Genomic DNA, 21,662 nt, shown 5'->3' with positions numbered 1-21,662 from the left:
CTTCTTATTTTGACACTTATTTGCTACCACAGATTTGATCTCTTGCTTCTTGACATGTATGGTTATCATGTGATCTGACTCCTAGTGTAACATCTTTGAACCTTATCAGATGACAAACTGGTTATCCAATTCCTCAGAGTAATATTTATTTTAAGAAGATATTGATTCTATTTGAGAACATGGGGTATGGCCATGTTTGGAAAGCGCTATTCATGGGTGCTTTTTAAAATAGTGTACTCACTAGAAATCCTGAAATTTTCCCGAATAAAATGGTGATAAAGAACTAGTAACTTATGGTCATCCAGTGTACAAGATAAGCACATGATAGGTGGCACTATGCAGAAATTATTGAAACCTTAAATACTGCGATACCAAAGAACCTGTGATATCATAGAAAGCTACCTAGTCCTACGATACAAGACATTGACTATGATATTTATGTTTTAGGGGTTGAGGTCTTACTGCCTAAATAATGACATTCTGTAGTGTGTTCTGTGTGTTGCAAGTGTACGTTTTTTTTTCTTTCTCTGATCAGGTCCAGACGAGCTCTCAGTAATATCTTGTACTATTTCTTCTGACAGCCAATCACAGGATTATAGAGGCACGATTTAAACTGGAGATTTGTATTATGAAAAGCACACCATGCCATTCCTTTTCTTATTTGAAATAAATTTATCTTGTGATGAATGAAATAATAAAACATATCCCCATCAGAAAGAACATTCTAGCCCATAAATTAAAATGGCCAGTCCCTTGCAGTACACATAAAGTTAAATTTGAATAAGTGTGAGTGTGTGCGTGCGTGTGTATATATATATATATATATATATATATATATATATATATATATATATATATATATATTCAGCCTCATGACTGAGTCTTTATGTGATTCATAAATTAAGAATTTACCTGTTTCTTCTTGTACAACAAAAGTGGCTGTCAACTGGAATTTAATTGTCTAAACCTTAGAGGATTATTTTTCATAAACGGTAGGATAAATTTACATTGTTCAAGAGAAGATCCATACACTGTGCCTCTTGTCAAGTCAGTGTATAAATTTGTTCAGATTTCTTTTAATGAAGTTAAAGTCCAAACATACTGCAAAATAAGTGGATCAACCTCCTCTACAGAGTAGACAATACTTTTTTCTAAAAAGAAATTAAGATCACTTGATTCTTCAAATGGTATCTGATTGTAAATCACATGCGACATTTCAGTCATTTGGTGGGTGGTCATCATCCATTGTCTATTCAAATGTCAATCAGTAAAACTTCCATTGTTAATGACTGGACCATAATTTGAGCTACATGTACCAAGGGCACTGTGCCAAGTCATTCATGTGATAGAAACTCACCTTTCCCCAAGTTGAAATTGACATCTTCTGGTGCTAACATTTTATGACAGTGTTTACAATGGTCACCGTCTTGATTTCTGAACATCAACTAAAGCCAAGACTTTATTAGGGAGAGACCATTTCAGATTCTAAAAGGGGTGGGTGGGTACATGCTTGAAAATAATTGACTTATTCTGATTTGTGGTATAGAAAAGGACACTATGCCATGCTTTTCTTAACTTGAAAGAATCTTATCTTTTGAGGAATGAAATTAATAAAACATACCACAGTCTGAAATAATAATTTAGCTCCATCAAATTCTTTGGCCAGTCCTATACAGTACATGTGCATTCAATCTTGTAACAGATTTATTATAGGATTAAATGATCATGGTTGGGTATTTATTGATGTGTAAATTTTACCTAATCACTCACAAAGTAAATAAAGTCCGAAGGACTTTATATAAACTTTGTGAGTGATTAGGTAAAATTTACACATTGATAAATACCCAACCATGATCATTTAATCCTTATAATTCCAATTTACTTCCTTTCTAACATCAGATCAGCGGATTTAACCAACGAAACATTCACTTTTATGTACATCAAAGTTTTTTCATTAGCCTCTTAACTGCGAGAGAATATATAGCCAAGATTCATCAATCGATTTTTTTATACAGTGATGTGGGGTAGAATGTCATAGCGGGTCATGCCATTGATAAACTGTTATGATCATTATTTTAATACATAAAAAATGGTTGTTGCGGTTAAACTAGTAATATTCCTTCTCTTTTTTTGAAAATTACGCTTGCGTGTGGCATGTGTTGTTATAGCAACGTCGTTACTTTCTACACATTTCGATCTTTCAAGAGCAAAATCGTGTCCATTTTTAGTGACACTCCTTGGTTAACATATGACCCTGACCTTTAAGAACCCCTGCTGTAACATGTTGTTGCGGTGAAATGCATTAATTTCCGAAGATTAGTTTCTAAAACCTGATATATGCCGTCTTCAGCAAAAGGGACAAGTGTTGGAATGCAGGAAGGTCTGTGCCATTACATTGTTTTAACTTCTAATGGTCGATTTTAAGCTGTGGCTTGTCATTTTTCATCAGAAATCACAGGAGTGGGTGGGTGGGAGCTTGTTGTTATTATTATTAGGGTGCAATGGGTTGATATAGATAAAACTTCACATCAAATGATCTGGTAACAGGGAACCAAAAGTAGTCCACAGAATTTATTGATGTGTAAAAAATTCCAGATCAGTATCACGTGACTGTTTGCATCCAATCAAAGTGCAGAAAACGCAGTCAATTTATAAAAATTGGAATTATTACTGCTTAAGGACTAAACATGTGGTTTGCATTTAAGTGTAAATTCAGTGTTTTCTTTTTTGTTGTTTGTGTTGTCAGACAGAAGTTGATGCTGTCTGGAATGTAGCTGTCCATACCTCAGAAGATTACTTTTCATATTTAAACAGTTGGATAAATTTACACTGTTCAAGAGAAGCTCAACATGGTGGGCCTCCATCAAGTCAACACAATAAGTTTTCTAAATGAACAAAATATGCAAGACGTTTCAAATTAATTACTACTGTCCGTTAATATGATCAACATAAAGATCACTGATTGATGAAATAGTATTTGACTGATAATCACTCATGACGTGTTGGTCTTTCCTAGGGTGGTCTTCACTGATTGGCTGTTCAAATGTAAATCAATTATGCAAATTAGTTATTCCAAGGTGGAGATGATTTGTGTTTTACTGTTCTGCCATGGAGTGAAAGTAAGGGATTAAGCCCCCACCATGGTGTGTGTGGTTATGAAAATAAACCTGAGCTGCACTGTAAATACCTGGGCCGATGTCTTGCACTGTAGGACTAGAAGTTTCCATACCATGAGAAGATCTTGGAAAATCTGTGATGGAATGCTGTTTATATTTAAAAAAATTGATTATATATTTTTTAATGATTTTGTATTAATTTATCTTTATAATAGAGTTTATATACAGTTTACATAATTCTAAGATCATTAACTTTTATGGCGTCTCCTGTAGTATCTCATAAATACATTTATTTGGAGGGGTTTATTCTCATAATGTATTTTGTGCAATTCTTCATTTTATAAATTTACTTGTAATTGGCACCATATGGACATTATTATGCCAAGGTACCATTAAATGATAATACATATATACTGGGTACATACATTTTACCTGCTGAAGCCATCTGATATGCTTCAGAAACTACAACATGCCAAATTCAGTCATAAACATTTTCTTACATGTCTGAGTTTGCATGTTCACAAGATACCTGCAAGAGGAGGACAAAAATTCTTTAGTCTTGGCTAATGACCTTGATCTTGGTTTCATGGACAGAAAATCATTCAATTTGTGCCAAATAATGTAAAAGAAATATTCATTTGCCAAGTTTGATTGCATCGATAATTAACCTTTCACTTGAGGAAAAAAAAGCCACCCAGATATTTACTGGGCATCATGCAAGGTATTCAAAAGATGTATACACAAACTTCAAAATCCACTGGTAATTGTTTATGTTGTTCACAAGTCAATACAGCTAAAGAACCTGCATCAAGACTTCAGTCCTTAAAATCAGTGTCAGAGTGCTGATAATCAACATGTTCACTAAAATGCAACTAAATACAAACTGTGATCAGAATTCAGCGGTAAAAATCACTCAATGGATGAAACAGCCTTTAACTTTACTCAAGGTCTATTAGATATAGTTTTCAAAACTATTTCATGAAAGTGCAGATACGATGATGGTCACATCTGCACAATTTTCATTCTGAACCTCTCTGGTCGCCTAGTGCTTAGAGCATCCACCTCGGATGCGGGAAGTCGTGGGTTCGATCCCCGGCTGAGTCATACCAAAGACTTACAAAAATGTGTCTAACAGCTGCCTTGCTTGGCGCTCAGCATTAAGTAGTTGGTGTTAGGACTGGTTGGTCTGGTGTCAGGATAATGTGGCTGGGTGGGATCATGCTACATGTCTGTGGCATGATGCCCCAGTGATAGACATCACTATAAACTGCCACACTGCAGACACTGTAGCGATATGACTGAAAAATTGTTAAAGCGGCATAAAAAATCCAAGTCTCACACACACACACACATATTCCGAACCAATTAAATCTATCAAGAAGTGTTTAAATTAAAATCCATGTCATTTCCATCATTCATGTAAGAATAGTGATAAGATTTTGAACATAGCCATGTTGGAGGTCAGATGAACACCATTTGCATTCCGAGCTAGCTAGATATTGCTATAAAAGCGAAATCCCATGTCAATAAGACCATATGCTATGGAGAGGTAGCTATATCAAGATTTTCATGATGGTCATCAAGATGGCAATTATGGAAGTTTGATCAGCATCACTGTAACAGATAAATATATACTGCAAGAAATAATTGCCATGTTATTTCTTTTAATTCTGGGAGGTCACATTGGCATCAATTTCATTTAGGACCAGCTGCCTATAGTGAGAAGAGCTTTTAATGAAAAGCAAAAACTCCGGGTCAAAAAAATTCATCCTTCCTGAAGAAGTAACAAAAGAAAGAATTTCAAGATGGCCAACATTTATCAGTACCATTTTTTATTTAAGTTCAACAAGACACAACATCTTCAGAAATTCTTCATCTAAATATGACCTGGGTTGAATAGCATTATCAAAATGTTCAAGATGGCCACTATTGCAGCCATACTAGCTGTCCACGGGGCACCATTTTCATTCAAGTCCAACTAGACAGACATGATAAGAAGTCTTGTCATGAAATCACATGTCGATAAGATCATCAAAACAGGAGGGATAGCATTAGCCAAGTTTTCAAGACAGTCAGCATGGCAAATATATTTTGATATTAAATCAATACCATTTTAATTAAGGCAGTCATTATATGAATTATTTTAGCTAGAAGCCTATGTCAACATAGCCATCCATTACGAACAACAAGCTTTTCAAGATGGCTACAATTGATAAGCACAAATTTTTGCGGAAAAATAGACATCACAGTCTTTTAGTGAAAATCTCATGTTCAATCAGCTCATTCAGATTATTGTTAACCTGATTTTAAAGATGGCTGTCCATGCGGCACCATTTTTATTTAGGATAACTAAACACCTTAAGAAGTCTTTTAGTGAAAACCTCATCAATAAGACCATCTGTTAAAAGTAGTGATAACAAGATGGCAGACATACTGGAGGTAAAATCAGTCTTTTAGTAAAAAAAACTCCCATGTCAATATTACTATTCATTCAGAAGGAGTAGCAGTAACAAGATCTTCAGAATGGTCACCACTGTAGCAAAACTGAATGGCAAAACAGTTTTTCTGTTGCAATCTCATGTCAATACAACTTTCTGTTCAAGAGAAGTAGTAATAACAAGACGTTTAAAATGGAATTCCCAAATTGGTACCATTTTCACTTAGGCCCAACTATACATTATAAGAATCTTATGTTGATTTGACCATCCATCTAGGTGTGGCAATAAGATCTTTCAATTTGGCAAATGTGGTAGCCATATTGTAAGTTGAATTGGCATTATTTTTATTTAGGACCAATAAGCCATTGTGTTAAGTCTTTCGGTCAAAATCAAATACTGATATGACATTTCATTCATATGGAGTAAAAGGGTTTTCAAGATGGCTGACATGGCAGTATTGAAGGACATATAGAATTTGCATTTCGGATCAACTGGACATCATATTTCTTTAGGTGAAAACCCCATGATGATATGACCAATCATGCTGAAGATGTGAAAGAAGATTTGCAAGATGACAATTGTGGTGGTCAAAATGGATGTTCATGCAGTGCATTTTCATTTAGGACAACTAGACCTTGATATGAATATGTTGGTAAACTTTCATGGTAATCTTCTATGTAGTTTAAAGGAGTAGCAATAATAAAAACCTCAGCTAACAAAAAGCAACAAGGATATAAATAATGCACAAAACTGTCTTTTCATTCATTCAGAACCCGACTTTCACCAAGGGGGCCATACTACTGTCAACTTGTCAGCATTTCAAAGCAAATGGAAGCTCTTGATGAAAACAAGCAGACTGCTCACTGTCCTGTTTTGTTTTCTAGAACAGTCCATTTCAATAAAAACTGTCATCTGTGTCCAATATTTGCAAAGTCAAGTTTTAATATTTAAAAGAAAATGAACAATAAAAAAAGGAACTCTTGTATACATCTTTGTCTAGAAAACATGCAAATATGCTGTGTTAATAAAGAAACTCCTGTTTGATTTGAAACACCAAGTTGACAGTGTTTGGGACCATCTTGTGTCAATCAGGTTAGAACGTATAAATTGATGAATGAAATTATCAAGTATTGTGCATATTTTATATCCTTGATGTTTTTTTGTATTTTTTTAAAAATCCATAGGGGGTACAAACAAATGGGAGGTATGCGAATACTATAGAGGGTCACTGTAAAATATCATGCACTATTAGCATTATTTTCATTTCATTTCCTTTCATTTCATTCAGGTAAAGCTACATCTGCAACTGTATGTAACAGTAGACTGTAATACCTGTGTCTAACCAGCTGTGAAAGGCAGATGGCAAAAGCAGTGAAGACAGTACTGGGCATCATGTCACATCAGTAGGACCTGATGGTCATCCACTGCTTCTCCAGATGTCTGAAAATTTTCATGCCACTGGATTTGTCATGAAAATGGATTCGGATGGGGTTGGACAATAGTGAGGATGACTGCACAACTTCCCCTCACTTAAACCCAACTTGTGTGCAAGTTATGACATTATTCCCCTAACCCCACCAGATATCTTCAAGTGGCAATGAGCAAGTGGTGGTTGTTGTTGTTGTAGGGTTTAATGCCATTTTTCAGCACATGGCTATACATGGCAGCCAGTATTAATGGTGGAGGAAGAACGTGTGAAAATCCCAGAAAGAACCACCGACCCATGAGAAGCTACTGGCAAGCTTTCTCACATACCCACATTGGCAGAATCAGAGACTCGAACCTATGCAGACAGGTGAGATGGCAGTGATCCATAATGGAGAGCACTTTAGACCACTCAGCCATTCGGGGCCCCCAATGAGCAAGTGGCACCAGATACCTTCAAGTGGCATTAAGTGAGTGGAAGAGCAGCATAAGGATACATTGGAATTGGTAGCTGCAGAGTTTCACACAGGTGGCTAGGAGCATTGGGTTGCTTTTCACTGGACTGAAGCAGCAGTGGAACTCAGCAGCCCATGGACAACTGAGCAGTCTATTTTTAAGACTGAACTTCTGCATCAAGAGGAGGGAGTTAGAATTGGTGCCATAAATAATGTTTACTTCACCCTAACCCTAGTCAGCATGTCACAACTTATGTGATCCCATCAAGTGAAGCAACTCACCACTGGTGAATGGAGTGTACACTAATAGACAGTATATAAGTTGATAGACACCACAAGAAAAACAGCTATAATTCATAGGGAAATGACCTGTTCCAAAATCCTGATAGCAGCCCTGAGTGTAACTCACCCACCTGAGGAAAGTCAACTCACCTAAGCAGAAGTTGGCAACAACTTTTTTGTAGTGGCCAAAGTAACGCCTAGTGATGTGAAACTGTTGTTCTCTCGACCCCCCAGTTGTGACACCAAGGTTTTTGTTATTACCCTCAATCTTACATCTGTACGAGATACACTGTAATACTGTAAAACCTGTCTTGAGAGACTACTGCTATGAAAGACCACCTGTCATGAAAAACCAGGTTCTCCTTGCACAGATTTATTGGTAATATAGTGTTATGACCTGTCTTGAGAGACCACCTGTTTTGAGAGACCATTACTTTTGGGCAGAAGGGATGGTCTTTCAAGACAGGTTCTACTGTATAAAAAAAAAAAAAAAAATTGTACACTGAATTTACTCGATATGTATAAAAATCCAAGTGGCCAGTAGGACTGCCTACTCAAGTTTTGTCCCAGTCTGCCATGAATTTGGCTGGCATCAGACTGGTGTGCATGCAACAATTTTGCCTGCTGGCGAGGAGGAAATTGATTTATTTCTCCAAGTGTAAATTAACATGTCATTTGCTGATCTTCCAATGCTGACTAAAACTGAAAAAGCAACTGATCAGCTGTCAAATGGCAAAGCCCTGGAGCAGTCTAACAAAACAGATCATAGACCATTTCTTTTCAGTTTGTGACAATATCAGTCTCACAATCAATATCAAAAGACAGCTGATAAACCAATCTGTACCAGGAAAGCTTTACGCAGAGCTAATCAAGTTCACCTATTCTGCAGTACACTGTCATGCATTCCTTAATGATAATAAAACCAAGACCAGAATGGCTAAAGCATCTGTGGTCTTATGGCAGACTATGCACAAATGTGTGGGAGCAAAGAGGCATCAGTCTCCTCACAAAACTGAAGGTCCACAAAATCCCTGTGTTGCTGACCCTGCTGTATGCATGTGAAACCTGGATGGTGTACTGATGTTATCCCAAGAAGCTGAATTATTTTCAGTAGGGTTGCCTGAAGAAACTTTTGAGGATACAATGGATTGGAAGGGTCTCAGACACTGAGGCCTTCCAAGGATCTGCATCCACAATCTGCTGATAAAATTACAGAGAAGACAGGCAGGCCATGTCACCAGGATGTCAGATAAATAACTACAAAAGATCTTCTACAAAAAAGCTGAAAGTAGGAAAGTGATCTTAGAGTGGTCAAAAGAAATATACTCCTAAGATTCAAGTCATCCCTGAAACACTTTAACAATGACCCAGAAAGGTCTAACACAGGACCGCGCCACCTGATGCAGTCTCAACCATGCCGCAGCTATACATTTTGATCTAAAGAGAATTTGAAGAATGAACTACAACATTTTCATTTAGGACCAACTAGACACCACAAGATGTCTTTCAGTTTAAACCTGATGCTGATATGACCATCCATTCTAGAGGAGTAGTGATAAGATTTTTAAGATGGCTGCTGTAGAGCCATATTGAAAGTGAGTAGCATCCTTTTTATCCAGGACCAATTATACAAAAGCATGAATGTGTCTTTGAACTTTCAAGGAAATCCTCCAATAATTTAGGACAGAAGTGATAACAAATGTGTGATAATTGACTGACAAACAGGCCATCCCAAAATCTCTTGGCCCATGACCAGTAGAGATAAAAATAGTGAGAGGCTAAATCTAATACTTTTGTTTACATGTAATTTTCTTATAATACAACTGATTCTTCCCAATTTGATCATTTTAGCTCTTGAGAAGAAATCTATCCCAAAAACTGAAAAATTATAAATGCTTTAGAAATGCTAAACTGTTTTTGTTTGTGATTTTTTGTCATTATCTTGCATTTTCTATGTGCTATTGATATTGTTCTGTGCAAAATTGTTCTTGAAGATCAGAGGGTACAACAGTGTCACATGCAGAATTTGATTCATGTGAAGTTTATCAAAGTAAGTGATGTAATGCACGAACTTTCTGAAAAGGAGCTGTCTAGTTGTAAGCATGCCAACAAAAGTATGAATGTATCGCTGACATTTGATTTGCATGGTTTGCTCAATCTTTCAAATGAAATAAGGTTTTATTATAAACAGATTTCAGTTCTAAAAAGATGAATGTGAGTGCTTATGTGCTTCAAAACTGATGACTCAGATACATAAATTTTTACTGTTATTACTGGTTGCTCAGTGTTTTGGGAGAAATATCTGGGCATTTTGAGGTAATCTGTGCTGGATATAATACAGGTAATTTAGCTGATTGAACCTGATTGCAACTGAGAAATGATGCATAATTTTACTGAAGAATTCTGCAACTTCTGAATCATTTGGTAATTCAACTCAACACAATAAATTTACTGTCAGTTAAATATTAATTTAAAGTAATTTAACACAATATATTTACAATCAGTTAAAAATTAATTTATAGTAATTTAACTCAACACAAATTTACTATCAGTTAAATATTAATTTACAGTAATTCAACTCAACACAATAAATTTATAATCAGTTAAATATTAATTCATAGTAATTTAACTCAACACAATAAATTTACAATCAGTTAAATATTAATTTATAGTAATTCAACTCAACACAATAAATTTACTATCAGTGTTAAATATTAATTTATAGTAATTTAACTTAATAAATTTACTATCAGTGTTAAATATTAATGTATACTTATTTAACTCAACACAATAAATTTACAATCAGTTAAAAATTACTATCAGTTAAATATTAATTTATAGTAACTTAACACAATACATTTACTATCATTTAAATATTATTTTTATAGTAATCTAACTCAACACAATAAATTTAACATCAGTTAAATATTATTTTAAAATAATGTAAATGAACACAATAAATTGGATAACTATTAAATATTAATTTGCAACATTTTGTTTCTGCAACTGATCAGTGTTGAGTGGCTTTTGAAAATTCCTGTTTTTTCTCTCCAAACTTTGACCAATTTTTGCTGAAATGGCTTTTTCCAGTCAGTAACAAACCTGTCCTTAGTTCTGACTTTTTCCCATTTTCTCAGTAGCATGGGAACTTAATCTTTCAGAATGTTAGCACTGAAAATATATACTAACCTTCTATTAATTTCTCTGTATCTGATTTACTACAGTTCTTAATGCTTGGCAGGATGCTGCAAATAAAAGATTTGATATTTATGATTGACAGCTAGAGAAACTGCAAAAGCCTGCCATAAATAATCCTCATGTTTTCAACTGCATTTGGGTCACAAAGGAAAACTGGTCACACACACAATGTATCTTCTTGCTTTATCTGCATATATAAAGTTTGGTCAGAAAATATTTGAAAAATGTCATTGTAAATGAACATTTTCAGGATCTGACTTCTGAACCCTTCACAGGGATTTCAGGGAAAGGAGACAAGAATGGTACCCTTCTTGTAGATGGATACCTCAACGTAAGCAAAAGAACTGATTTTAAAAAAAATTCCACCCAGCACTTTAGATGTGGTTACAGATGGATGGATGGATGGATGGACAGATGGATGGGTGGAATATGGATGGTATCACAATATCCACAAGACCTTTTTAAACAATGCTCTGATAAAAATAGTTGCATATTACTAAAACATACACACATGTAAGTAAAATTTTAGTTATTATTACTCATATATTTTTAAGTTATGATTACTACAGCAGCAGACTCAAATCTAAAACCTAATATGGATTCTGTGCAACACTGTCTTGCCTTTTCAGCATCAGCATAATGTATTTCTCTTGGATACGTATATTTGTAGGGTTGGGCTATTAATAGTTGCTCTAATGAGACCTGGAGGAAGGAAAGGCCAAGAGGCTAATGCTAATTGGAGCTGGGCCCTATGGTATTATGGACAGAACCAGAAATCAATGCTAAATGAATAAATTGCCCTTTTCATGCCATATATATATATATATATATATATATATATATATATATATATATATATATATATATATATACACACACATACATACATACATACACACACACACACACACATTTTATGGGTGGGTTATTAAGTTTCTAACTTATGATCCTGCAGAGAAAGGCCCTGAAGCCAATAATGGTTGCATAAATGATTTCGCCTTTTCATCATGAAAAAGTGTATATACTGTATGGTTGCTGAGAGTGGATCTGAAAAGTTTACAAGTTATGACCCAGGAGCTGGACCTCTGGCAATAAGGACAGATGCCAAGATTGTATTGAGGGTGGGTGGGTGAGGTGTAATTTTGGCGTAAAAAAGATGTTGGTTTAAAGCAAAACTGTCTATTAATGAAATGTTCCAAAGATAAATGTCTGCACCACAGCAAATGAGTACTAATTTCTAAGGCATAGAAAGTATGGGTGATCTCTGACCTCCTCCACCACTACTCCCACTGGGTGGAATTCACTTTAATGAAAACCTGAAGACCAACTTATCTATATCCCCTTATAAAGTTCGAGTCTTAGGCTGGGCCAAAGTGAGCATGTGTAAGTGGTTCTTACTGGGTATTTCTTGGGATCTTCCTCAACAGTTATACTGGCTGCCATGTATAGCCTATCATGTGCTGACAAATTGCATTAAACCAAATACTACAATTACAGTTCTGTGCCAAAATTGTTTGCACAAATACTGAAGCATTTGTCCTAGATTTTACATCCAGAAAGTTTGTTATTTACAAAGTACATGTATGTAGGGAAGTGATATGCTTGAGAAATAACAGTGTGAATGGTGGATGGATGAATGAAAATGTTACAAGCAATAAAACCAAAGAATTGCAAAAACAAAAGGCACATCTATACTCTTAATCTAATATGTACAGTGGCCCCCCTCTTGAATGCCCCCCCCCCCCCGGACCAGCAGCCACCTGTTTCTTACGACTAGGATCCGACGAGTTTGTGTTCAAAAGTACCCCTCAAGAATGGCCACCCGTCTAATGCTACCAGTGGACAGCATATTAGTACAAAAAATGTAAAATTTACCCCTCACAAGCAGCCACTTTTATTTGAAATGTGTCCAGAACCAATAATTAATTCATACTGTGACGTAAGGTAAGTAATCAGATTATCTCTACATCTGATACATGTCTTCCAATGTCAAATTTCCATTACTGAAAGAAGTGTTGGCTAAAGTATATGTAACACTAAGATTAATATTATATAATTATCTATAAAAACAGACGTTTACAGGAAATGGGCTCAACAATGTTGTGATACAGTTTGGGGCTTCACACATCTGTCGAGTTCTTCTCTTTGATGATTACAACCAGACATAATTGTCAAGATCATAACATGGTCATCATAGGCTAAATATAGATTTTGTGGATTAACACACACAGAGAAATTAACCTTGAACAAAATATGGTACCAGACAAAGACAAAAAAAATCATGTGACAATACATCTATTGCTTCATTTACGAAGAAGGGATTTCGTCCACTCTACAAAAGTTTCGGTTATTCTACCCGACATCGGGTGGGTGGGGGTGGGTGAGGAGCGAGGACTTGCAGAACAATTGTATGTAGAAAAGACTAAAATAAAACAATTTTATGCTGAAAAGTCTCAAATAAACAACGTCATAACCCATAAGGAGATTATTCAGCAGCAGTGGAAAAAATGGAGCAAATGGAAAGAGAATTATGAATGTACCAAGATTTAAATGATATTTTTTGAATGGGTTGTGCAATGTGCATGACTACAATACCTGCTCGCATATCATGCTTACGTCAAGAATAAGAACTATTAATGCATATTCGGTTGAAATACATCTATTCTTAAGACAAGAAGAACCTTTTAACAATTAATGTTACTTTCAAACAAAGATGTTAAATGAAGATATTAATTGCTTTGAAGTACGTAGCTTTCTTGCTACGTACATTACATATATTTTTCACTAAATTTTTAGTCCCCCTCTCAAAAGGCCACCTGTCTTATAAGGCCACTTTCCTGGTGCAGAAGGAAAGGCAATATAAGAGAGGGACCACTGTATAACTTCAAAGAGATATTTTTAAAGTTTTTGAGCTTTGCTCTGGAAATGAAAGTAGGAATAATGCATGGATGGTAAATAAACAGACAACAATATTTATTAAAAAACCCTGAAAAGAAGCATTGTAAATAGTAAAAGGCACAACACCAAATTTCATTAAAATATCTTAAATGACTGCAGTTTTGCCTTGGAAACTGAAATGTGGAAAATGTATGGATGGATGGACAAATGAACAGAAACATTTAAGTTGTTCCACAGAACCTGGTGTCTAACCTGCATCAATATGCTTTTAATTATAAACACTGTCTCCAACTTCAAAATCTTTATTGCAAAGCATTAACACAACATGTTCATGATGATAATGAAAAATATGACTGCAAAAGGCTTGAATCTAGGATGCATTTTCCTTACCCCTAGTGCAAACCATCCACAAAGTTTGGTTCAGGTATGTGATATTCTAACTAATGTTATTCTGCAGAAACCATTTTTCTCTCTCTTTCAGTTAGTGACATTGACCTTTGACCATTTTACACTAAAATCAATAGGCTTCTACCTTATTTAATTGCATGCCTTCTGAACAGTTTGGTAATCACAGATGCTGGGGAACCTGTGTGCAAATCATTTTTCTTCTTTTGGCCAATGACCTTGATCTTTGAGCTTTTGACACTGAAATCAACAGGACCCCCTTATCCCATGTGCAAACAGTTCATCAAGTCTGGTGAATGCAGAGGTTGGAAACTTGAATTATTTTGCAGAAACAGATTTTTATCTTGCAGTCATAGTTACCTTAATGTCAGAGCTTTTGATCCTGAAATCAGTAGGGTTCTTGCAAAACCCAAGAACAAGCCATTCATGAAGGCTGGTAAATGAAGATGGTGGACAACTCAAATTAAGCAGAAATGAAACTGGTAACAGACAGATAGCCATACAGAAAAGATAGGCAGATCAAATGCTCTTATGATGGGAATATAAACACGAGTCCCTCGATGGGACTGACACTCTAATCGACAAAAAGAACTTCCAGGAATTCATGACAATACTATTCATTCCTATTAATTGTTGAGTGTTTCAAAACATCTACGATATTCTTCAGCAATAACAAGATTTTCAAATTAGCTGCTAAGGTACACATACTGGAAACCAGGTTGGAAACACTTTCATCTAGGACAAAGTAGAGCTCATTAAAGTGTTATGTTGAAAAAACCCCATGTCAAAATGATCTTCCATTCAGGGGGAGTATTAACAGAAAGATTTTTAAGTCAGTTTTCATGGCAGCAATATTGGCTGTATGTCTGGCACCATTTATATTTAGGACCTGGTGACCTGACCATGTTGATATGACCATCCATTATGCATTAGTAGCAATAACAAGAATTTCAAGATGGCTACCATGGTGGCCATATTTTACGATGGATCGGCACCATTTTCATTTAGGTCCAACTAGACATCGCAAGACTTTTAGTGATAACCCCATAACAATAAGACCATCCATTCAGGATTAGCAGTGATAATAGTTTCAAGATGGCCACTGTGGTGGCCATATTGGATATGTGAGCAACATTGTCATTTAGGACTAACTAAACCATGAGATGAATATGTGTGTAAAGTTTTAAGGCAATACTCCAAGTAGTTTAGGAGGAGTAGCAATAGGACAACAGACCATTTCATGAGGTCTTTTGGTCTATGACCAGCAGAGATAAAAATGAGTTTAAAATGAACGATATGTACGAGGTTTAAGAAATAATTATGGATTCATCTATTCATGGTTTGATGATATATATATGAAACGTACAGTAACCCCAAATTAAAAGAATTATCTTTAAAATGTAAACTTTTGCAAGAGTCAAAGTTTTCAACAATTATGCATATAAACATTGTGGGACAATTTACATTTTTTGTTGGTCCATCAGATCCATATGAAGTATGTGTGTGTGAGTTGGATTTTTAATGTAGCTTTAAAATATTTTCAGTCATATTGCTACAATGTATGCAGTGTGACAGTTTATAGTAATGTCTAGAACTGGGGCATCAAGCAACAGACTTGCAACATCATGTCCCACCCAGTGAAATTATCCTGACACCAGGCGAACCAGTCCTAACACTAACCTCTTAATGCTGATATGATTCGGCCAGGGTTCGAACCCACAACTTCGCATCCAAGGCAGATGCTCTAACCACTTTTTCCACTGGAGTGGTATAACTATGTGAAGTAAATCTTGCTGGTGCATCATGAAAATGTTAAGCATTAAAACATACCAACACATTTTCAATGATGGTTACACCACAAATTTCCTTGACATTATATTTGTGTAGTCAAACTCTAAACTTGACAAGTCAAACTTGAACCTTTTGATACAAGTCAAAACTTGTGCTCAGTCAAAAATCTCATTAAGCTGTTTATTATACTATAAAAGACAAAATGCTGTCACTGAAAGTTAACTACTGAGCATGTTTCATGTATGTATTGTTTGCATCTTTGCATATGACATGTATTGCAAGATACGTTTTTTTTTAATATTTTGAATACATTTTTATCCTGAATGTTCCTTTGGTCAGTTCTGTTTACTTCATGTGAAACAGACATACACTGAACCATCTCTAAATGAATCTGCACATATCTGTCTTGTATTGTAGCTAGGATGGTAGTACATTACTTGGTGACTGTTGAGAAAAGGTGACTGATACTCATCATGGAAATTCTCTTGTACTACAATGACAAATTAAATATTGGATAAATACATTTCACTTTACTAGTATTGAGCCCATGTGACAAGTTTTCTTCTCCATATTTATATCTCAAGTTTGAAGCAAGATACTCATAAATCAATACATGACAGCCAATACAAGGAAATCAGCAAAATAGTCACGTGACTAACCAAGTATTACAAACAATTCTTTGTTGATAAGAGACATGAAAGGTAACTCTATTTAAAATACTATAGAATAAAACAGTAGGGTGGGGCAGAGTTGCTGACTCTAGAAAAGGCACTCTTGAATTCTCATTGTACTGGATGTGGAGTACTGTCACCTGGACCCTTAAATGTAATTTATTGACTGATTAAGGTTTCAGAATCATTTCTTTTCGACACTTTGGCTGATACTTCACTCATTTATTTTTCTTTGCCCATTCAGTCATTGGTGATGTGCAGTAACTTGATGTCTGTAAGTGGAGAAGGTTGGTAGCTGAAGTCATCACCCCTTTAATTAAAGAAAACACTTATGTTTAAAGGTAATGCTTTATTGCAAAACAAATAAGGCCTGGACCTGGATGTCAATCCCACAATCAAAGCACTGCTGTAAAATGTGCAGCCCTGACCATGGTCAAAAGGTCAATCATGTCACATAATGACCTTAAATTCATAATGATCCATCCAAAGCATACAAAAAATCCATCTAGGGATTTAGGAAATAATTTCAGAAACAAAACTGAACCAAAACCTCACCACAACTTTTTTGATTGTGATCTTGATCACATGGATAAAGGGGCAGGTAAGTGTACTGCAGAATGAACTGCCTTAAGTTTAAATTGATTTACCTCAAGTATTAAGAAAATCCAATAAGGGGTTTAATTAATATAATCAATCTGACCATTCAGACTATTAGCATTAATATGCAAGATGGAGTTCAAATTTCAGGTGAAATTTGAAACTGCTTCCTTGTAAACTAATTCATTGTTGCAAAGATTTTTATTTCTCCCTTGTTTCTTTACAAAATGCTGACAAAATCACTAGCTAAACAAATCCTATTTTAAATGTTGATTTTCTGCGTAAATAATGACAATAAAGTATTCGATTTGAAAGTCTCGTTATTCATTGCAGCTCTTGTTATGAGGCTGGCAAAAAATCTACTGTTTGCATATGTAAAGATTGTACAGAAACAAAGTGATAATGATCTTAAAAGAAAATTCAATAAAGGCAAATATTATCATTTTAAAAATGCTTGAAGAAAAAAATTAAGGACCATGTGAACAATGCACAAGAACTAAACATACCACAACTGACCAGTGATCAACAGATTATTCAGGCTTTCACTGCTCTGGACATTAACAACATGACAACAATTATATATAGTGAGGATACCAAGTGCAGTAATAAAACCACTGGACCTGACAGGGATTATTTTAAAATCATGAAGATACAGATCACAATAATAAAATGTTTACTGATCCTGTCTAAATTTCATTGATCCTGTGAAAATGAAACTAAAGTCAGTTCAGTCTCTAATTCAACCTTTATTACTCATTAACACAACTCAAAACAATGACACAACTTGACAAATTTGCAACTCTGTTCTAAAAATGTTCCAACACTGAGAGCCTGAGTGATCATAAATATGTTACAGAGTACTCACTTGGTGAACTACATACACAGAGAAAACTATCGACAATAAGATGAAGTTTTTTAAATGTGAAATCTATAGATCTAGAATCAAGAAACAAGAAAGATAATCTTTTATTTTAGTGGCATACAAGTCTTGATGAATGCAAGCTGTACTGTCTTAAGAATTTTCTTGCTTCTCTGCTTGATCTTGACCCTGAGAACATGTATATATACTGCGAACATCATGCAAGTAGGAGCAACATGTTGCATGGTTCTACTTGCAATGATAAACAGTGAAGCCAGCTTAGGACAAAACAGGACATTTGCAAAATTTGGTCAGGAATTTCAAGTTCAAACAGGGAGAATTTTCAATAAGAATGGTGAAAGTTTTGTTGCGGCAGATGTCTTAGACTTTCTTAGGCCAATAAGACCCAAAATTTGGGTCAGTATGTAAGTAGTTTGTGTCCATTTGTATGAACTTTTGAATGATTTCAGAGTCAGGAAACGCTGTTTTTACTAGATCTGAAAATGTGAGATGATGTCTGTCTATAAAGCTGGCATATGGTGTCTCGTCATGTACATCTTTTATTCATATATGATGCTTTGAGTCTCCTGCTCAGCCAATGTGGGTAAGCATGCCAGCAGCCTCCTGTTGGTTGATGGATCTACCCAGAGTTTACCCAGGTTCTTCCTCCACCAGTTAAACTGGCTGCCATGTATAGGATATCCTGTGCTGCAAAATGGCGGTAAACCCATAATAACAACAACATATATGATGCAGATTTTGCAAAGATGGATTTCAGTGATGGAGTACTGGTTGTTTTGTTTAATATGCTGCATGATGTGTAATGTTGTTCTCACCACCATAGATTTTAAACTCAACTTTATAGGACAGGCTGATTGTATATTTACATCCTTTAAACTTGATTCCAACTAATGATATTCCACATTTCCATCGATCATTAATTTCATGTGATATTTTAGTTGCTTAGATTTTGGCATTTTAGCACTGACATCTCAATAAACTTGAAACACTGAAGCCAAACTGACCATGTTTTATGCTAATTGATCTCTTTAGTAATCCAACCATAATCAATTAATCTCTTTAATCTTTTTGGAATTACTACCAACTGCACACACTACAATCCATAATGACAAAATTCAAACACTGAAGCCAACCAACTCTGCAGACAAAATCAAGGTGGCATCGTTTTATGCTGGTTGAAATAAAAACTAAATCATCTTGGCCTGCTTAGGCCAGTTCAGTCACATGATCACAAGCTGCATTATGGCACATGCATTTCAGTGGAAGCAAGTTGTGAACAAAATGGAAAATTGTCAAAATAATTATATATACGCATGATTGACAGGAGACACCCCTCATCTAGGAAGGAAATCCTCCCACTCTGGAAGTTCACATGTATGAAGCAGGTATCTGCTTAGGTCACATTCTGTTCTGCGAATATGGGCCCTAGAAAATATATGCCTTTACTCTGGTCCAGAGGATGAAGGTAGGAGGAGAAGGTAGTGTATCATCACCAAAATATGGTCTTTATAACATCCTCCAATGATCAAGGAGTTTGACTGGTCACAAATGAAAGATTCCTCTTGGAAAGGGACTCTTGTTCGTACAATCCATCAGAAATTGTGGATGCAAAAATATCTGCAGAGCCCATTAGCCCTTTAGCTATGACTACCGCATCTAAGCATCACCTGTAAATAGCTCCTGAACCCCACTGATGCATATATGCAGTGTTGATAAACCTAGTTTATTACACCAGTGTCGCTTATGTGCATATAGTTCAGCAGTACTTGAAACCCTGTGTCGCATCTATGCGGACGTGACTGCTATATTAACTAAATGTTGATTGGTTGACAGTACAGAAGTTTACTCAACATTTTGATACAAGTGTGAAAGCTGGAGGTTAAATTTAGACAGTTGGGGCTTTTCTGCACTTTACGAAACACGTGTAGTTGTGATAAACAAAGATGGATTTCGATTCAGATATGAGCAACTATAAAGGGTTCAGTGCAAGCGATATCAAAGAGTTTAATGGATCATTCTTAGAAAATGGATCGGATATTGATATTAGTCACCTTTCAACACCAGATGCAAATGATTTTTAATCAGATGACGAGGCATAGTCCCATCTGCACACTTGCACAATGGAGTTTTGACCTCGTCGTGTTCGAGATCAATGATTTTGATTATCATGTTGGTTCAACACTCAAGCTTGGACTAAGCAATGAGAACGAATTTTTTCTCAAGTTTTTTCCTGAATGTCTGGTGGAAAAGCTTGTGAAAGAAACAAACGATTATGTCAAGAAAATGGGGGGACCAAAAGCAAGACCTGAGGCTGAAATGGTATGAAATCAGCATCACAGAGATGTGGGCATATTTTGGAATACACATCGTCATTTATGTGTGGATAATGACTGTTTTGAGAGGTACCACTCTCAACTTTGTAATATAAAGTGGAAATATATGAATAACAGACACTATACAATGTAAGCTGTTTTTTATTTCACTGAAATCCAGCAAAAACTAATGAAATAATGAATATAAATGTAACCATGTTTTCATTGTCAGCTTCTGTAGTCAGCCTTGATGCATCATCATCTAGTATTCAGCCTAGGAACCAGCCTCAGTAGTCTCAGTAACTGATATGATAGCACTCAGCAGTAGTGAAACAGCACAACAGCTGTAGCAGCTAAAGGGTTGGACTTATAATCCTAATACAGCATTATGCAATAGTAAATCTGGCACAGTAGTCAGTTGTTTTGGAGCAAATTTAAATAAAATATCAGCAGAGCCCATTAAGGAAAGTAAAGATACTACCTATACTTTATTCTCAATTTAAAAGCAGAAAAACAAAATCATACAATCATAACATGGTACAAGAATCAATCTTCTTCTTGTTTTGGGTTTAATTTCATTTTCAGCACATGATCTGCTATGCATGGTGGCCAGTATAACTGTTGGAGGAAGAACCTAGGAAAAGCCTAGTAAAAACTACTGACCATTGTAAATCCACTGGCAAACTTTCACACAGACCCACATTTGCTGACCTGAGACTCAAACTCACACAGACATGTCACTGATAGGTAAATGCGAGCAACTTAGACCACTTGGCCACCAAGAACCTTATCAATCTTGATCATACCTAGCAGTTTTATTTGTGCTAAGAAACCATCAGAAGACAGGGAGATACCAACTCATAAATGGCATCTAACCACAGACAACCTTGTTCTAAAAGACAAGGAATAAAGCTTGCCCCTTCAACTCAATGCTGCCTGATAAACACCTGGCCATGTGAATACCTTTTTGTACACTTTCAGACCATTGCAGAGTGTGTGCTGCAGAAGATCGAGGTGAAAGATGACCCAAAAAGCCTCTCCATATGGGAGAGAATATTCTTGTCCTCACTGCTAGAAGGCTTTGGACACAAGTCAGGAGGAAGGAGGTGGTAAACTTCATTCACTCCCATAACAAACATCTTAAATTCCTCCAAAACCAGATCCAACGGGTGGGAAGGAGTAGGGGAGGTCCAA

At 35.7% G+C, this 21,662-nt stretch overlaps 1 protein-coding gene across 2 annotated transcripts in view; it reads right to left on the bottom strand.

Annotated features, from left to right (window-relative positions):
- The window catches only part of LOC149801569 (uncharacterized), an 82,967-nt gene that overhangs the window by 9,216 nt on the left and 52,089 nt on the right, over nucleotides 1-21,662 (bottom strand). The window contains exons 5-6 of one of the 2 annotated variants that reach the window (XR_016420683.1): nucleotides 10,906-10,961; nucleotides 3,188-3,263 (exon numbers count right to left, since the gene is read on the bottom strand). Coding sequence is in view for 1 of the 2 variants with exons in the window: in XM_089955795.1 (XP_089811921.1) it covers nucleotides 10,912-10,961 (50 nt within the window). In the remaining variant the exon portion in view is untranslated. The remainder of the gene's footprint in view (nucleotides 1-3,187; nucleotides 3,264-10,905; nucleotides 10,962-21,662) is intronic. The other variant, XM_089955795.1, reaches the window with a different exon arrangement.

This window comes from Sinohyriopsis cumingii, chromosome 4 (genome assembly GCF_028554795.1).
Source record: "Sinohyriopsis cumingii isolate HCF-2022 chromosome 4, ASM2855479v2, whole genome shotgun sequence".
Taxonomy (NCBI): domain Eukaryota; kingdom Metazoa; phylum Mollusca; class Bivalvia; order Unionida; family Unionidae; genus Sinohyriopsis; species Sinohyriopsis cumingii.
The sequence above is the reverse complement of the archived record's forward strand: the minus strand, read 5'-3'. Positions and strand labels throughout refer to the sequence as shown.